Raw genomic sequence first — 16,704 nt, 5'->3', positions numbered from 1 at the left:
TAACTTCAGTTCTAAGTTTTTCTCATTCAGTTCACATTTATCTTGATTCATCCTTTGCTTGCCTTTTGAAAAGTGATTTTCCTTGAACTTTTTTGTTTATAAATGTTTTTCATTGTCTTCTGCCCTATTGCCTTGTATTTCATGTTGTCTTACTTCTGTGCATACTGCCTGGTACCTTGATTCTCATCTGCTCTTCTGCATTTCTTTATTCAGCCCTGGTTTCTTCCCTTTTCTCTCCTTACTATCCTTTTTTATCCACTGCATCAAATTCTTCCATTTGCAGTGCTGGAACACATCGGAAACAATGTTTTCCTCGCTCCCCTGCCCTTTTAGTTACTGAAATATGCACATAAGAATTCAAATATGCTTCTATAAATAGTAAAAGGATAAAACTTTCAGTTTTTCAGTCTTTGCTTTATTGGAACTTCTGGGAGGAAAGCCCCATAAACTTTATATATAACTAATTCAGCTGCAGGGAAAAAAATAAGAGCAAAATAGAAACCAGAAAGAAATATAGCCACAATCTATTTGATTTAAAAAAAAACAAAAAACAAACCAACCAAAAAAAGCATATCTCATGTGCTCTACCTATGGACAGAGTCAGGATTGCATGTATAGTTCTAAGTTGCATTTTATATTCTGGGCCTTTTTGCTTATATGAAGTGAGATTATTGTGTATTTCTCTGTTCTGGTGGTTGATATTAAACCTAACATAACTTGAAAATGGTTTATCTGGAGCATTTTTAGAGAAGATGAGAGTCAGTTCTGAAAGATGTGGTGGATGAGAATTTCTTCCTGCAGGAAACATCTGTCCAGGCAGGTAGTTGTGAAGTCCTGGCATTTCCCATTGTCCAGTAGACTCTTCTTCCAGGCAAGTGGATTTGCTGTATCTTTCAAGACTGCTTAGACACTTCTCAAATTAAACTGATTCTTTTTTATTTTTTTTATTTTTTACATTTTGTACACAATATTGTGAATATTAAGCTTTAAATTCTGTCTAAATTTGGATCTGTAGATATTCATGACATGTTTATAAAGATCACCAGCCCTATAATGCTCCAGTATTATGTAGCTTTATCTCAGGATATGGATTCCTGAAACTGCTTGTCCCAGATTCTATTGAACTAATTATTACAGTGCAGACAGGTTCTAAAAATAAACTTTCCCATTAGATATTATGTTTTATAATAAATTTGCTCTTCAGGAAAGTTTTATTTTCCTTGAGAAAGAATAAAGTTTAAGCTTTTCTTTCCTTCCCCACAGTCCCCTAAAATACTAATAAAGTAGGCAGGTGCATTTATTGGCTGCTTTTTAAAAGTATTTTGGGTGAATTAAAGGCTTCATAAAAATCCTCTAATACAGGGAGCAATTGGATGTGATTAGGCAAAAGGCTGATAACCAGAAAGCTACTAGTGCTAGGTAGTGTAGGCCCTGGTATGAGCGTTGTATTTACACACACAGGTGTGTGTGTAAGATGAGATGAGAAACAAGTGTCTTTGCCTTGTGTCATCCTTCTGAATGTCTCTCACTTCCTACCTTATGTCTTCTTCTCTTCCCTTGAAACCCATTGCATCTTCCTACTGTTTGTCTTATAAGTAAGTGTATTGGCAAACCAAGCACAGTTCTCTCACTCTTGTCTTAGCGGAATACAAGCCCATCCTTTGAAATAATTTGTATGCCTTTGAAAACATTCACTCGAAAGCCTCATTGGGAGCTTAAATTACATTTAAATGTATTCAGTGTTTAAGCTTGTGATGAGAAGATTTATCCCAACAGTAGAAAATCACAGACTTCCTCCAAATATAATTTAGTCCTTTTTTTTCCTGCAAATATTTGTGTGTGATTTGTCATGAATTTTCTAACACCTCAATACTGGCATTTCTCTGTGCCAGTGCCATTCTTCTGCTTCTCACTGATAGCTTTCTGATCATGATCCTTTTGCCTTTTAATTAGCGGACACTTTCCTCAGCATATGGTGACACGAACAGTAGGATTCAATATTTCTTGCTCACCAATTTTCAGCTCACCAATCTAAGGGAAAGGACAGGACCATGTACGTGGTTTCAGGACTTGTCTTACTAAAACTGACTTCAGAATCCCTTTTCACTTTGAGACTGGTTCTACACTGCTTTTTGTTTGCTTCTTTGCTTTAATACTGGTCTCAGCTTTGTTGTGGTGGAAGCAGAATATAGATTAGGCAGCTGGTTCCTATTCCCTCCATGAGGGAATCATTCTTTGCAGATTAAAAAAAACAAAAACCAAACCCCAACCAGAAAACCCCCAAAAACCGTAAACCACCAACCCACACCAAATGATATTCATAGTTATAGACATGTTTGACTCTACAATCATGGCTTACATCTCTTAAAGAAGTCAGGTGTCCAACTTCAAGGTATTGCGAAATCTGAATACAGTGCAATTCACATTTCTTCAGTGAAATGACCACACGAGGTCAGTGTGTCAGGAGAGTAATTCTGCGAGAACGCTTTTCTCGCTAGGTCCAACACTCTCCTTTCCAAGAGATGTATGCAGTGAGGTCCTTGTCAGTAGGTCCAGGTTTACTGCAGTAGAAGAGAGTAGAAATTAACAGAGCTGTTAGATGACCTATCTGAGGATTATAAAATATATAGGCAGCTTCAGGCCAAACTAATGAACTGAAGAGAAGCAGCTTGGAAACATTTAAGCTAAATTATGTGGCAGATAGAAATTCATGGCCATTAATAATATTAAAAAAGTGAGACTATTTATGATGAATTGAGAAAACAAAACTTAATATAGAGAATTAATCATAGTAATAAATGTCCAAAAATTCCCTGCAGACAGGTAAGGTCATTTAGTTCCCCAATAACCATTTTTCTTAAATAGTTAAAACAGTAGACAGATCCACCAGTATTTAACACAATCTTCCCTTACAAGTAAAAAACATGGAAACTATAGCTATACTGTTATAGGGGAAGGGACTGGCAGCAAACCACTTCTTGGCTACATCTTCTACTTCAGTTCTACCACATCTACTGTCAATGAAGGAATTTGATTGATTAATTCCCACAATATTATGAGAAAGATCATTATAATTATTTTCATTTTAGCACTAAAAAACCTCGGATAAGAAGGTTACATGGCTTGTCCAAGACAGGTCAGTGTCAAAGGTGAGGAGGTAGACCAGAACTGGACACTCAGGCTACTGTTCAGATTTCATTAGGCTGAGCACCTCCTAGTTATGTATTCCTTACCTAAACGTGTGGAAATACAAGGTATTATTAAACTTGCAGTACCAAAGTAACTTCCAGCAAAAGTGCTAATGGTGGGCTGGGATGCGCTCAGAGCTGACATTGGGTCTTCCTTGTGACAGAAAGCCAGGTAAGCGTTAGCAGAAGGGGTAGGAAGGGAGAGACTTTTCTCTAGTGTATTTCTCTTGGTTGTATGATTGTCTAGTTGGCCTGCTCAAATAAGATGCAAGTTGATTGGAGCATCTTCTGGAGGTATTCTTCCACTCACTTCCAAAATTCGTGTCAGCACACTAATTCCAACACTGCCGCTTCTTGCCATCATCTACCAGCTCCATTCAGATACTACTTTACGTTAATACAGATGCTAGTCTCTATAACTTGTTCTATTTTTCTTTGCAAAGGGCAGTATTTTTTTCTGTCCCCTTTCATTTTGTGATCAGAAGTGTAAATATTTAAAGTGATTGAAAAGAACAACTCTAACTTCCTATATCTGATGCAGAGACTTGATCTGACCATTCAGTGGGAGCTTGAGATCTGATGAAAAGATAAGCTTATCTCACCTCAGGACTGTGAAAGAAAACTGAGTGTTAAACATCAATTAAATAAATAGAGAACAGAAGAGGGGGATATCATGATGCTGCTAGATGCGTCCTTGGTGTGCCTGCAGTTTTGATATTGTGTGGAGTTGTGTTTTTTGCCTTTTGCCTTTTCCTGGTAATGAAGTAGACGTGTATTCCAAAAGAGGGAAATATGTTAATTTTTTTGGTCTTAAGTGGAAATTTCCAGTGGTCAGCTGAATCCTTCCTCAATAATTAATACGTCAGAGCATTTTATCTAGTACTTATTTAAATTGAAATAACTGTGTTGTCCATTATTGTAAAGCTGCATTTTGATACTGTGAGTGTGCAATACCACTGGCTAGTATTGCAATACAGGTATTGACTTTGGGTTAGTAATACGGAAGCATTGCAAGGAGTCAGTCTGTACTGAGACTTTGTGGATGAGCCTCCAATTGCCATGCTTTAGCTTTGCGTGCCTTTATGGTCTTCCACTGTGGTCAATGGGGAGCTGCAGCCCAGAAACCAGAAAGGTCAGGTATATCTAATTCAATTTATGTATGTGTTTATTCTGTCCGAGTCAAAACAGAGCAGTAAGTCAACGTCTTTCTTTGTTGTCTTGAAAAGCTTTTAATGCTGTTGTGGCAACTAGTGTCATATTTAAATAAAATATATCCTCTCAACTTCATTATTCAGCTCAATGCTGTGTACAGTAGGTGCATAAGTTATTTGCTAAATGTTTTATGATGCCGATTATGTAAATAATGAGCTTTTACATTTTGGCACCAGAGAGTAACAGATCTGTGTGTAGTACTTTGTAACTTGATGTAGGAAGGAAGCTCTTCTAAATCCTAATTAATTTGCAAATTAATCCAGATTCATCTTCCTGCTGTGCCATGTCATTACAGAGGACTTAGAAGAGCTTCCTTCCTACATCAAGTTACAAAGTAACTTTTGCAAATTAATTTACAAATTAATCCAGAGGATATGTGACAATGAGCTTTACTTATTTTCTTAGCTAAAATTTTTCAAGCTCAAAGATGAGATCTTATATCAATACAGAGGTCTCAATAAAATCAGATTTTGTCAAAGATGCCTTCAGGTTCTGTTGACTTCAATGCCAGTTACAGAAACTAGCAGGCTTTACAAAAGAGTAACACATAATAAATGTTGCTCTGCCTATAGTATGGGAACTGTATTTGCAGTCATGCTACTGAGCATTATATGATGGTATATCATATATATATTCTATAGCATTACCTATGAATGATTACAAACTAGAAACTGGAGTGTACATGTGTATTGTATTTTTTATTTGGGCTTTACTGACTAATTTGTTAGGGTTCTTTGTAAGGCATTCAAATTTCCAAGCATGTCCAAAATCCCCTGGATAATCCTGGGTGGCTTCATTCCTTGCTGGAAGGAGTCAGTCTGTCCTGACCTGTCCAGTCAGTCAGGTATCTCTGCTCATTCCCAGTCAAAACTGGAAGAAATTTCCCAGCTAAAATATAGGCATTTTGAACTATTATGAGACTGGCTTTCTTTCCCCAGTGGTGGTGTAACTGTAGGAAGAGTTTGGATTGTGAAAAATCAGTTATTATTGTCGTCTTTAGTTTTATTTGCTTATAATGTCGTATCCTGTTCTTCCCAAGGTGGAAGCTTAACAGAGATTCATATTTTAAACTAAGATGTCATTAATTTTGAATCAAAACCATAGATACAATAAACCACAGTGAGTGGAATTTCTGTGGTGTGGTGTGTGGGCATTGCATATGCTTCAAGTTCATGAGACTAAAAAGTTGTGTGCTGTCATTGTACGCATCTTCAGGGGCTGCATTGCTTCTGATGGCATCACCAAAGAAATTACTAGATTTTTGGTTGTCAGCTTCTGCACTCACAACCCAGTCATCCAAATAATGAGTCTGAAAAGGTCTCCATTAATAAAAATACAAAAATTGTGAATCTAATGTCAACATATGCATTAAAGCCACCTGCAAATTGGACACTGAGCATACATGCTGAAGAGAACAGCATAGAGCTCCTCAGCTGTGTATAATAGAGCATACAAGTTAAGAGTAAGCTATGGAATTGGGGAAAGAGGACAGAAGTCTGCTAAATTTAAAAAATTGAATTATATATTAAAAGTAAAAAAAAAAAAAAAAAAAAAATTGTTTTGGACTAAGGTTGGTTGTTTTTGTAAGAAGTATGACCTGAGCATAAGTAGTTATAACTTAAATGGAGAGAAAGCAAAGGTAGCTTTGCAGCATTCTCCTATACCAGTCTCCTACAACAAAATCCCAAGGTATTTGTCAGTTTGGGCTGGAAGAGGCAGGCACTGGGCTTGGCCTTTGGGGGATGGCAGGGTGCACGCACCCAAATGCAGCAGCTCTTAGAGCAGTATGGCCCTTTCAGAACTCCTAAATTAATGTTAGCACAGCAGCTGCAGCACAGTCCAGTGTTTGGCCAAGATCCTCCCTGGTTCCTTATCTCTCTTCTTTTCTCACCTGCCCTTCCTTCAGGAGGCAGGACATGGTGGTACTCTGCCCTCCTGCCAGCTTTGTCCCCAGTCCTAGTAATGGTGCATTTCTCTGAAGATAGCAAAAGTTGAACACAATGTGTGGTGTTGTAGGAGGCTAATGTAAATGTTTCTTGTGAAAATTGACGAAGGTTTTAGTTTAATAGTGAGTTGTTAATAATCTTGTCAAGAATTGCTGGTGGACAGGTATTCAAGCTTAGTTCTCAAAATCATAAACTTCATAAAAAATTACTTGTACTGTCTTTTTTTTCCCCAGCATCTTTCTTTTCTACTTAATAATTTATGTTTCTAAACATGCCTTACCTTCATGTGCGCAAACTATTGATAAAGATTTATGCCAAGTCAGCCAGGACTGCAATGATTTGAAATAAATTTTAGTTTGGATGTTGCATACACACACGAGGGAGCATCGTGTTGCATCCAAACAGGATTATTCAAACAAAAGTGAGCATAATAAGAAAATGAAAAGTAACGCATCGTGTAACTTTTTTTAGTGAGTATTTTAAGGCAGATATAGGCACGGCTGCATTTAACTGTTATGCTGCTTTTTAAAAAAAATCCTGAGCTGTTTGATAAGGAAGCTGAACTTAAAACTGAAGCCTTTCTCATAACCTCTGCTCCCTCCTACGCAAAGGCAGAACCGGGAACAGTCTGCATCTTGAAACGGACAGTGCGGTGGCAGAGGGCCAGTGTCGTGGTGCCGTGTCAGGGTTGATGACTGTGCAGAGAGGGATTGCCTGAGAAGTCTGTCCTTTGTCACCACTCAACTAGAGAGAGCTCAGGGCAGTGCCTTCTTGCTCCAGAGAACAGCAGGAAAGGCCTCCACAAGACAGCTAAGGAAAAAGAGGTTGCCATCCAAGGAGGCTTTTTTATGTTTGTTTGTTATTTGTTATGATAATGTGCCATCCTGAATAATTCGTCTCCTGAACAGAGCTATGGCAGCCTTCTGTCAGCTGTGACAATAAACTGTATCTCCAGGTACTTAGCCGAGCTGCCTATTCTGCTGGGTGAGAGTCTTGTTAAAATCTCTTAACTTGATATCTAGGCTAAAAATATCTTTGTTGCCGTTTAACCACAGAATTTCCTTTTGAACTTTTAAATCACGGTGATCACTAGCCACTTAAAAATACTGTGTCACCAACATCATCTGATTGATGCACTTAGACCTGCTGTCAGTGTATCACTGTCAGATGCTGCAAATAAAATCTTAAGCAAAGCAATCTAAGGAAATAATGAAACCTTTGGAAGGATAATGTCAGTGGCAGGGTTACTGAGAATGTAGCTGTGAGAAAAGCGTGCGGTCACAGAAATAAAGTATGGAAAAAATGAAGGAGGTGGAGAGAAATCTTCCTAGTCAAAGGCTGAGTTGAGTACTAGAGGTTAAAGGGGGGCTTCTGCACCAGCTTATCCATCTGCTGGAAAATAAGCAACACCTACCACGATCCTTCATGAATTTGTCAGATTTTCTTAAATCCATATGTCTGACAGAATTTTCCAGAAGGTGGGAGAGAGAACAAGAGGAAATGGGCAGGACATTTTATTTCTCTTTGTGTCATCCCATGGCAGGTGGGGACTTGGGAGTTGTACAGGGCTGGTTTTGTTTCAGAAGAGGAAGCAAAAAGCTGGTTTTCTTCCAGGTTGTAGGGACCTCTTCCCATCCAGCCTTGATGGTGAACATTTCTAGGGATGAAGGGGAAATTTCTTTTTCAAATATGACAAATTGAGAGCTGGTTCTGAGGCACAGCATAAGCCACGGTCACTGGCAAAGCTTCAGCTGGAGTTTTTGCTTGCTAAAACTCGAGCAGGAAGGAAGAATACAGGGTGACTGTAGAAGCACCTTTTCCCTCCTGTAGTCCTTGTGGACAGATACAGTGGGCTGTGGCATCTCTTGATACAAATCACAGTGTCCTTCAGAGTATTTTAATTTTTTCTGATTTCTCACAGCCCCAGCAGGGCTATTATGCTTAGCAGAAACTACTTGCCCCATCATACACATCTGTGTCAGACTGCTTGCTAGGAATGCCTTCAGGAAGTGCTGAAAGCAGGCCCACAAGGAGCTGGAGTTACACTGAATTGGGAGGGTGCTCCGGAAAACTCACAAAGCTCAAGCCAGGCTCTAATGCTATTACAACGAAAGCTGAAGCTGTCAGATTAGAAGAATAAGGAGTTTCCATTAAAAGAAGTTAAGACTAAAAAAGGCAATCTTTTCCTGAAAGAAAAAACTACAAGTCCAGCATCCTCGTATTTTGCTACTTTTATAGCACTATCATTCCTTTAAAGCACTGCTATAAGTTTTATTTTCTCAGTGTTCAGTGGCTCGTAATGTCTAGGTGGCTCTAGATTTACAGTTACCTTGGCCATACCTAGTAAGTGATTTTGAACATATCAGGTGATAGATGTGTGCATTAAAACACAAGCTGTATCTGGCTGTTTGTTGTCTTTTTTGGAGTTGCTGGTTGTTAGGATGCAACATCCTCTGTACCACCCATCAAGACTGGACAGTGAACCAAAATAAGAGCATTTTCCCTCCCATTCTTGGAAGTCTTTCAAACCAGGACCTCAATTTGTTTACCCAAGTTTGCCCACACACCCTTATGTGCATGCAAGAGCTGGATACAAGCATCCCGGCTGAGCTCTGAAAACATGTGGTGACTCGATAGGGAGATAAATATCCACAAGCTTTTAGAAGTACTAAATTAGGAATAACAAAACTTTCTAAAACAAGTATTATTTTAAATGCATCTCATGTTATAGCATCTGCCTTTACCTGCAGTTCTAAACATGGTTTCTCCCTGTCCCCGGCATCTGTGACTTACAGTGACAAGTACATAGGACTGCGTGTGAAGTTATGGGTAACCTATCTGCTTCAGTTACCAGACTGACCTGAATCCTTTACTGACCCATCATGTCTCTTTCACCATCTTTGCTTGCTCAAAATTGCAGTTGCAAGTCCAGGCCTTGCTGGAGCCTCTGACAACTGCCACAAGTTAGTGGTGAATGATAAAGGTGCTACCTCGCTTCTGCAGTGCCTTTCTCCAGATAAAGGCGCATACTGCAGTCCCCTCCCTTACTTGCTGGCAGATGACTAAACATTAAGGATTAAACCTTGATCATCCTAGTTGGTTCTTGGCCATCAGAGCAGCTGGGTTTATTTTTGCTTCCCTGGCCTCAGTGATGGTAGGCTGGGCCCAGTCCTGGACTCCTGGATGGCATAGTGCCTGTGCTCCCAGCTTGCCAGCTGGCCCTAATGGGATCTCAGGGTCCTCTCCTTCCCACAACATGAGTGAGGCAGCAAGGTGACATTAAAGTACTGGAACAGCAGATAAAAGGCCCTTACTGTATTTATTGAGTGTTACAGATAAGTAATCCACTCTGCTGTCAGTGTCTTAGAGAAACAGCAAATAAAGTATACATGCCCCTTGCTTTGATGTGATGAAATCTCCAGAGGACATTTACTTCAGTGGCATTTGCAGCGCAGCTGTAGCTGAGTTTTTCAGTGGAAAATAAAAGATTTTGATGTCTTCATGCATTGCTTTAAAAATATCAGTATGGCTGATTCTTACGCAGGACACTTCTGTGGGCTGAAAGCTGGTTGTTTTTTTTTTTGTTTTCCAAAATGTTATTAAAATAATCTTAACCATTTCTGTTGGAAAAGGGAAAATTAATAGTTCTGTGGTTTCATACACAACATTAAAACAACAGTCTGGTTTTCCAATAAAAGTATGGAAATTCAAAATGAATGCTTATTTCATGTCCTGAGATCAACTTGTTGGCCTTGCTAAAATGCATAATAGATGGAGCAGGGGAAAAACCTCAGTCTTACAACTCTTACCAAACAGTTCAGCTTTTTTGTTGCTGGATTTTACACTTGACATCACTATGTTAGCTGTCTTCTCAAGCTATAAAAACTTACTTGGTTTTGTAAGTTTGCAGCAGTTTAGAATCCAGTGAACCACAGACATTATTTTTAAAAAACCTAAGCAATAATTAAATTGGTAATTGCAAAGGTACATTGGTAATTGAATTCTTGCACTTTTAAATTTTGAAATATAAACATGACTGTTTGGGAGAATGGGTGTTAGTCATTTCTGCTTTATGGTTTGGTCAGAAAGAACCCAGAGGCATCAGCAAAGCTGCAGCATGGGAAACTCCATCCGGCCCCAGGGAAACATCCCTTCCTGGTGTGAGCAGGGTGTCCCTGGGACAAGGCCAGAGCAGTTGGGGATCCCCAGCCTCAGGAATGCCCTGACTCACCCTGATACAGCCCCCAGCAGCCTACTGCAGCTGCCTCAAACCTCAGTCTGACCATGAGTCCAATGCGCTTGTGTGTGGGGTGGCCAGCATTGCAGCGCTGCCTGTCTGTTTCTACCCTGCAGGTTCCCCTCCAGCTCTGGTTTACCCAGCGACGGGGCAAGACTGAGTCTGGAGAGACTCCCCAGTGTTTCTGGGGTTCACTTGTCAGTCAGTGACCAGCCTGTCACTGTCACTGAATTGCCTCCTGGCACTGGCCGGTGTAACCAGGTATCCTTAGTCTGTACATTATTCCATCTCCCCAGGGCTTTGGAAAGTTACTTCTTCCTGAAGCCGTTCCTTCCCTCTCCACTGTGAGCAAGCTACCCTAGCTGTTTACAGCCCTTTGATCTGTTAAGTCACAGCTCTGTCATGTCTGGCTGGTGCCCACACCCTCAAAGCGCCTGCCCTCCCCCTTCTTCCCTCTCCTGGGAGGGAAGTTGCTCAGCTAGGATCATTGCCTTCCCTCATCTGCTTTCGCCAACATGCCCCAGCCAAGCTCCATGTGTACGTGTATACTTAAAGCTGATAAAATTGTAACTTATCTTTGATTACAACGGTGCTGTTCAGCATTCATCTCCAGTGACCCATAACACCTGAAATTTAACAGCTTGTGAAGACAGGTCCATAAAACAATGTTAAGTCTTAAAAGAGGTACTTCAGAGTCAACTGGCTGGCTTGGCTTTGGCAACATTTAGTGTTGTGAAGGTTGTACCTGCTGAAGCGCTCAATGTAATGGGCCATTTGCCTGAGCAAACTAAAACCCGCCAGTCCCTTCCCCTGCAGCAGCCCATGTGTGCTGTGGAGCAGAGGCAGCTCTCAGCCCCCTCCCCAGCTGGGCAGATCATCTCAGATGCATTCCCACAGCACAGAGGTTTCTGGATGCTGAGCTTTGCTGGGGGAATTTGCTTTGCAGGCTGGCGGAGTTCTTGTTTATTTTCTTTTCCCCGAGGGGAAATGAGTTGCCGAAGTAACCCAGACAAAGAGTAGTGTTTTAGATGGGATATTACAGCCTCATATTTTTTTGTTTATAGGACTTTTATGTTCTTTTGAAGCACAGCAAGAATGTATAATACATTGTGATTATTTATCATAGCTGTAAGAAGGGGGCATGGTGGTGATGAACATCTCAAAACCCAGCAGTGCAGAGCTTACCTGAAAGAGGATGGGGGGGTTTCTGGATGAGATCTGTCCCTTCTGCCAGGCATTGTGTGTTTAGCAGCAGCTCTGTTCCCTGTCCAGGCTCTTGTGGTCTGCCAGGAGGAACTGGAACAAGCATTGCTGAAATCACTAACGTCGTGTTCTGACTTGGCAGTAAAGATCCCCCAGGACAGTTCCTGTATGCTGGCACTGTATGCTGTGCTTTTAAATTCATGGCTTGAGTGGCAGGTTAGCACAGGCTGGGGAGCTTCTGTAGCGGGGTGGGATGTGTGAGGTCCTGTCACTCTGGTATCCTTCCATCCAGGACAGACCTCCAGCGTGCCCTGCGTCCCTTCTTAATCGCATCCCTGCTTAATCCCCTCATCGTTACAGGCTTTGCCAAGCAGCAGCGCCACACCACGAAAGCTCACAGTCCTGGGTGCTTGCAGAATCTGGAGGGAAGCTGTGGAAGAGGGTAAGAATAGGAGACAGAGGTGACAGCTTGCAGGAGACTCACAGAGCTGGGGGAGTCCTGCCATTCCCTGGGTCAAGACAAAACCTTTGAATGGCATGAAAAGCCACAGTGAATACCACTGCCCTGCCGCAGAGTGGGGTGGCTGCCCTATCAGGCTGCTCTGGAGGTTTGGTATGTAGCCCTGTGCACCCAAGAGCCCTGTGCCCCAGGGGAGCAGCCTGGCCCAGAGGAAGGCAGAGAGAGCCTGGGCAGCGTCCTTTGCACATTATGGCTTTCAGAGCCAGCCATCTGTGTGGCACGCGCAGACAGAGGGTTTACGTCATGCCTTGAAGTCCTGGGGCAAGACGGGAACCACCAGTTCCTCAGCTGGGACATGCTCAGGGTGAAGCAAGAAGAGATGACCTTGAAGAGCAGTTCTTGCAATCACAGCTCTCTGGTTTTCTCTGGAACATGCTGTACAGAGTTGTTCTTCCATAGAGAGCATGTATGCGTGCTGCAGAAGCCTGTTCAAGGCAGTAGCATACCAACAGCATTCTCCATGCTATACTGTTACTGGATCTTGGTCACAGTATAACAGCAGTATAACAAACAGGAACCCTTCTGTGCCATAACTTCCATGGAGGCAGCTTTGCCAAAGGAATGTGACAGCAGACGTGTAAGGGTCTTTGACCCAGTACTTAGGGGAGTTCCTGTGGCCCATGGAAAGGAGTTGATCTTCCTTGGAAAGATGCAAGGGTGAGGTGAGAGGCAGCTGACCTCAACACCTTCTCAGAGGGGGCATTGGACTGGAGGGAGAAAGGGAGCTTCTTCAAACCCCATCGTGCTTGCTCAGCCAGTCCTGCACTCCTGGGATGGCCTGTCCTCTGGCTTCCTCTGTCAGGCAGCTCTAGCACCACCACCCCTATTGCAAGATGTCTTATTTCTTCTCCTTTCTTCTCCCCAGCTTTTATGAGTTGACCAGTGTTTCTTTCTGCACCACCCCCCACCACCCCCCCCATTTCTCTGTTCCCCAGTATATTTGTGTTTAAATTTGTGAGGGTTTTTCTCGGGGGTGTTTCGAGGTTTATTTCTGATGGGATTTGAGATGGAATCTGACTAGTGATCTTCTTATGTGCTGGTGATTAAGTAAGGCTGGTATGGGAGTGGAAGTCATGTGGGGTGGAGCAGGCCGGCCAGGAACCTCAATTAGGAGAGCACTCTGTATGTGAGGTCACTGTTTCAGGGCAGGAGGCAGAAAGTAGCCTCTGAAATCAGTCTTCTCCATGACGTGCAGAGGAATAGAGTGAGGAGACATCTTGGAAAAAATACGCAACTACAGAAACAACAGGATGGGACAGATACCTAAGAGTAGCCTGGTGGGTTTTCAGGTGATTGTGACAGTCTGCAGACCATGCATCCTCCTGTAGAAGGCAGCTGTCTGTGATGAGTGGACTCAGTATCTTCGGTGAACCTTCTCTGGTGGTTCACCAAGGCTTCTGAGACATAGTAGGCTTCATGGCTTACATAGTGAGACTCTCGAAGGACCTTGAATAGGGACATGAATTGTGTCCCTACACATTTTGGGAGGCCACATGGAAAAGTTGCTTGAATGGACTAGTCATGGCAGAGACTTTGAACTCAGAACCTGTAGACCAAAATGATCACCCACAGATTGGTAAGATCTGAGGTTGACACCACCCTTCCTCTCCACCAGGATGGGCTCAGGAGTGACACTCTCCCCTGCTCCTTGTCATTGACATGTAAATAGACTGGGAATACAGGCAGCCTTGATGCTGTTTGAGAAGGGAGTATAGCAGTAGTGGTGGTGGGAATGGACCTTGATGCATACTGGTGCTATGTAGTCTTTACAGGTTTGTGGCATTTGTGGCAGTTGTTGAGGATTTCAGCATGACTGCATGTGTTCTCAAACATGCACCCTGCTGGAAAACGCTCTGCCAGTGGTTCTGGGCTCCTGCCGCTGGCTGGCACTGTGTGACTCAGGACTGCCTGTATCCTGGCACCATGAACAGAGGTTTGATTTACAGCCCTTGTTCCCAGAGTCTCACTTTGGCACAGCAGGAAATATCAGTTTCTGGGGAGAGAATGTGTGCTGGTGGAGTGACCGTGAGATGAAGCCATCCTGGTTGCAAATTCTGAGGAGCAGCATTAGTCATGACACGGTCATGTCACGCCAGCGTTCTTCTTCAAAGCACATTGACTGCAGTCAGAGGGAGGTGGCTGTGGTGTGGGTACGGTATGCAGAATTGCCGAGTCCCACCGATTCTGACTGGAGGCACCAGGGTAGGGGTCTGCAGCCTAATACTGCTCCCACCAGATGCAACACTGCAGCTGCAGCAAATTGTTTGGGGTAGTGTCCGGGTGGTTTCCTGGGAATGGACATCCCCTTTAGTGGACGGCATTAGTGACCCTGCGCAGGATTTTATCCAGTTTGTTGTTGTCTCCCTTGTACTGGGGGGCACAACAAATTGCACAGTGTGTCCAGGTGCCAGATGTGACCTCACCTGAGGGGAATGATACCTTCCCTTGGCCTGCTGGATGCTCTCACACTGGGCTAGTTGGCCTTCATTGCTGTGACTCCAGGACAGCTTGGTGTGCATGTGTCTGCAGACGCTTCTCACCTGTGAAGCCTTGCATGGAGAGCTGCCCCCTCCGGCCCATCTCAGCCTACCCCATTCATGGGGCTGGACTGTCTTGGGGCAGGACTTCTGCTGAAGTCCTTCTGAAGATACCACTCAACACCTGGCCTGCTGCCTGTGGGAAGTGCCATGGTAAATATAGCCATCAGCTGCTCCTTTCTTCATACAAGCTGTTCATCATGTTGGCTGAATTTTGCATAAAATTAAGCACCTCAGTTGTTGATCTTTTGCCTTTCAATATCAAATCTCCAAACAAGCCCAACTGAGCATGCAGTTTCACATACAAGCAGAACGCCACTGTGATTTTTTGTCTTTGCGCATCCTGCTCCAGCTTGCAGAAGCATTGGCTATCCATTCAGTAGTAAGAAGAGAGATGTGTTACCTTACTCCACAATTAATCAAACTGTTGTATTTCTCTTTGGCATAAAATAAAATTGGATTTGAATGCACAGTGGGGCTAATGCTACTTTGTGCAGCTTTCTATGAAGATTACAAAATTGAGGCAAAAAGCAGATCTTACTGTAATTAGAAGATGTAAGAGTTAATCGTAGGGAGGAGTGGATTCATATTTGCTCTGAAATGTTTTAAACTGCTTTCAAGTACCTTCAGCTGAAGGAACTGAACTTCACTATGAACCGTTTGTGTGCTGAAGTGAAGAGTTTTCTTCATCCATTTGAATTGCAACACAGAAGTTTCAGGGCTATTTTCCCCAGAGATTCAAGAGTCCCTTGTGTTCATTTCGTTGATATGTGAAGTCATTTGGGGTTTTGAAGAGTTATACAATAATTTACTTGATGTGCTAGAGGCAACCCAAACCACTTATTCCCATTTATTCACCCTTTGAGAAAAGATTTGGAAAGAAGTCACCCATCATTGAAATTTCAAGTCAGAAGCAACTAGGGGAGAACTGGGAGATAAGCCATCACCAGATGGGGGAGGGTTGCGTGTGGAGGGCATACTCTGCATAATGCACCGTTAAAACTTCGTGAAGAGGTGTCCCAGAAAAAATGTTACAAAGCACTAGGCTTAATATTAAATTCTTAGTTTTAGCAGTCTGGTCATTTTCAGGAAGGAATATTCAGCTTACCCACAGCATTCACATATTTAATGTTCTGGGAGAAGAAGAATTGTCTGACTTTTTTTTTTTTTTCCCCACAGTAATTAATGAAAGTCAAAAGCAGCAACTGGAATCTGTGAGCTACTCCTCCCGCTACGCTCTGGGACTTTTTTATGAAGCCGGTACACGGATTGATGTCCCCTGGGCTGCACAGTACATCACCGATAATCCCTGCATACGCTTCATCTCCATCGATAATAAGAAACGCAATATAGGTCAGTGCTCCCATTATTTCCCTTAAACACAGTGACAATAGAGGGTGTAGATCATGAAAAATGCTGTTTAATTGAGTGTTGCTATTCTGAACAGAGCAATTATTTAACTCCAAGCCGCAGCGGGTAGCATTTCATGTCAGATTTGACCTATAATAAAATACACAATGAAAGTGGGAAGGTCCTCAGAAAATCACCACCCAGCACATGGTTTATGTTACTGCATTTATGAAACCAGTGTCAGGGGATTTGAGACATCAAAATATTGCTATTCCAAGAAAGAGCTGGAGTTCCTTTGTTTAAACATTGATTCATACATATGCCAATTTATCTCCCATCGTCCATTACTTTACAACTCCTGTCTGTTCTTTCCACAAAGCATGCCTACAAGTAGTAATGAATTATATAATTGAGGCTATTCAGTCTAATTTAGAGTTAGCCAGTGTGCTTTTATAATCACGGAGAACCCTTGAAATGGTAGCGTAGCTTCTCAGTAAAGCTTGGAGACCAG

The 16,704-nt window shown here is 42.4% G+C and overlaps 1 protein-coding gene across 4 annotated transcripts in view; it reads left to right on the top strand.

Annotated features, from left to right (window-relative positions):
• RNLS (renalase, FAD dependent amine oxidase) overlaps positions 1-16,704 on the top strand; it is a 72,845-nt gene that overhangs the window by 37,802 nt on the left and 18,339 nt on the right. For all 4 annotated transcript variants that reach the window (XM_030487358.1, XM_030487356.1, XM_030487357.1 and 1 more), the window contains one exon: positions 16,023-16,196. In XM_030487358.1, the coding sequence (XP_030343218.1) occupies positions 16,023-16,196 (174 nt within the window). The remainder of the gene's footprint in view (positions 1-16,022; positions 16,197-16,704) is intronic.

This window comes from Strigops habroptila, chromosome 5 (assembly GCF_004027225.2).
Source record: "Strigops habroptila isolate Jane chromosome 5, bStrHab1.2.pri, whole genome shotgun sequence".
NCBI classification, from domain to species: Eukaryota; Metazoa; Chordata; class Aves; order Psittaciformes; family Psittacidae; genus Strigops; species Strigops habroptila.
The sequence above is the reverse complement of the archived record's forward strand: the minus strand, read 5'-3'. Positions and strand labels throughout refer to the sequence as shown.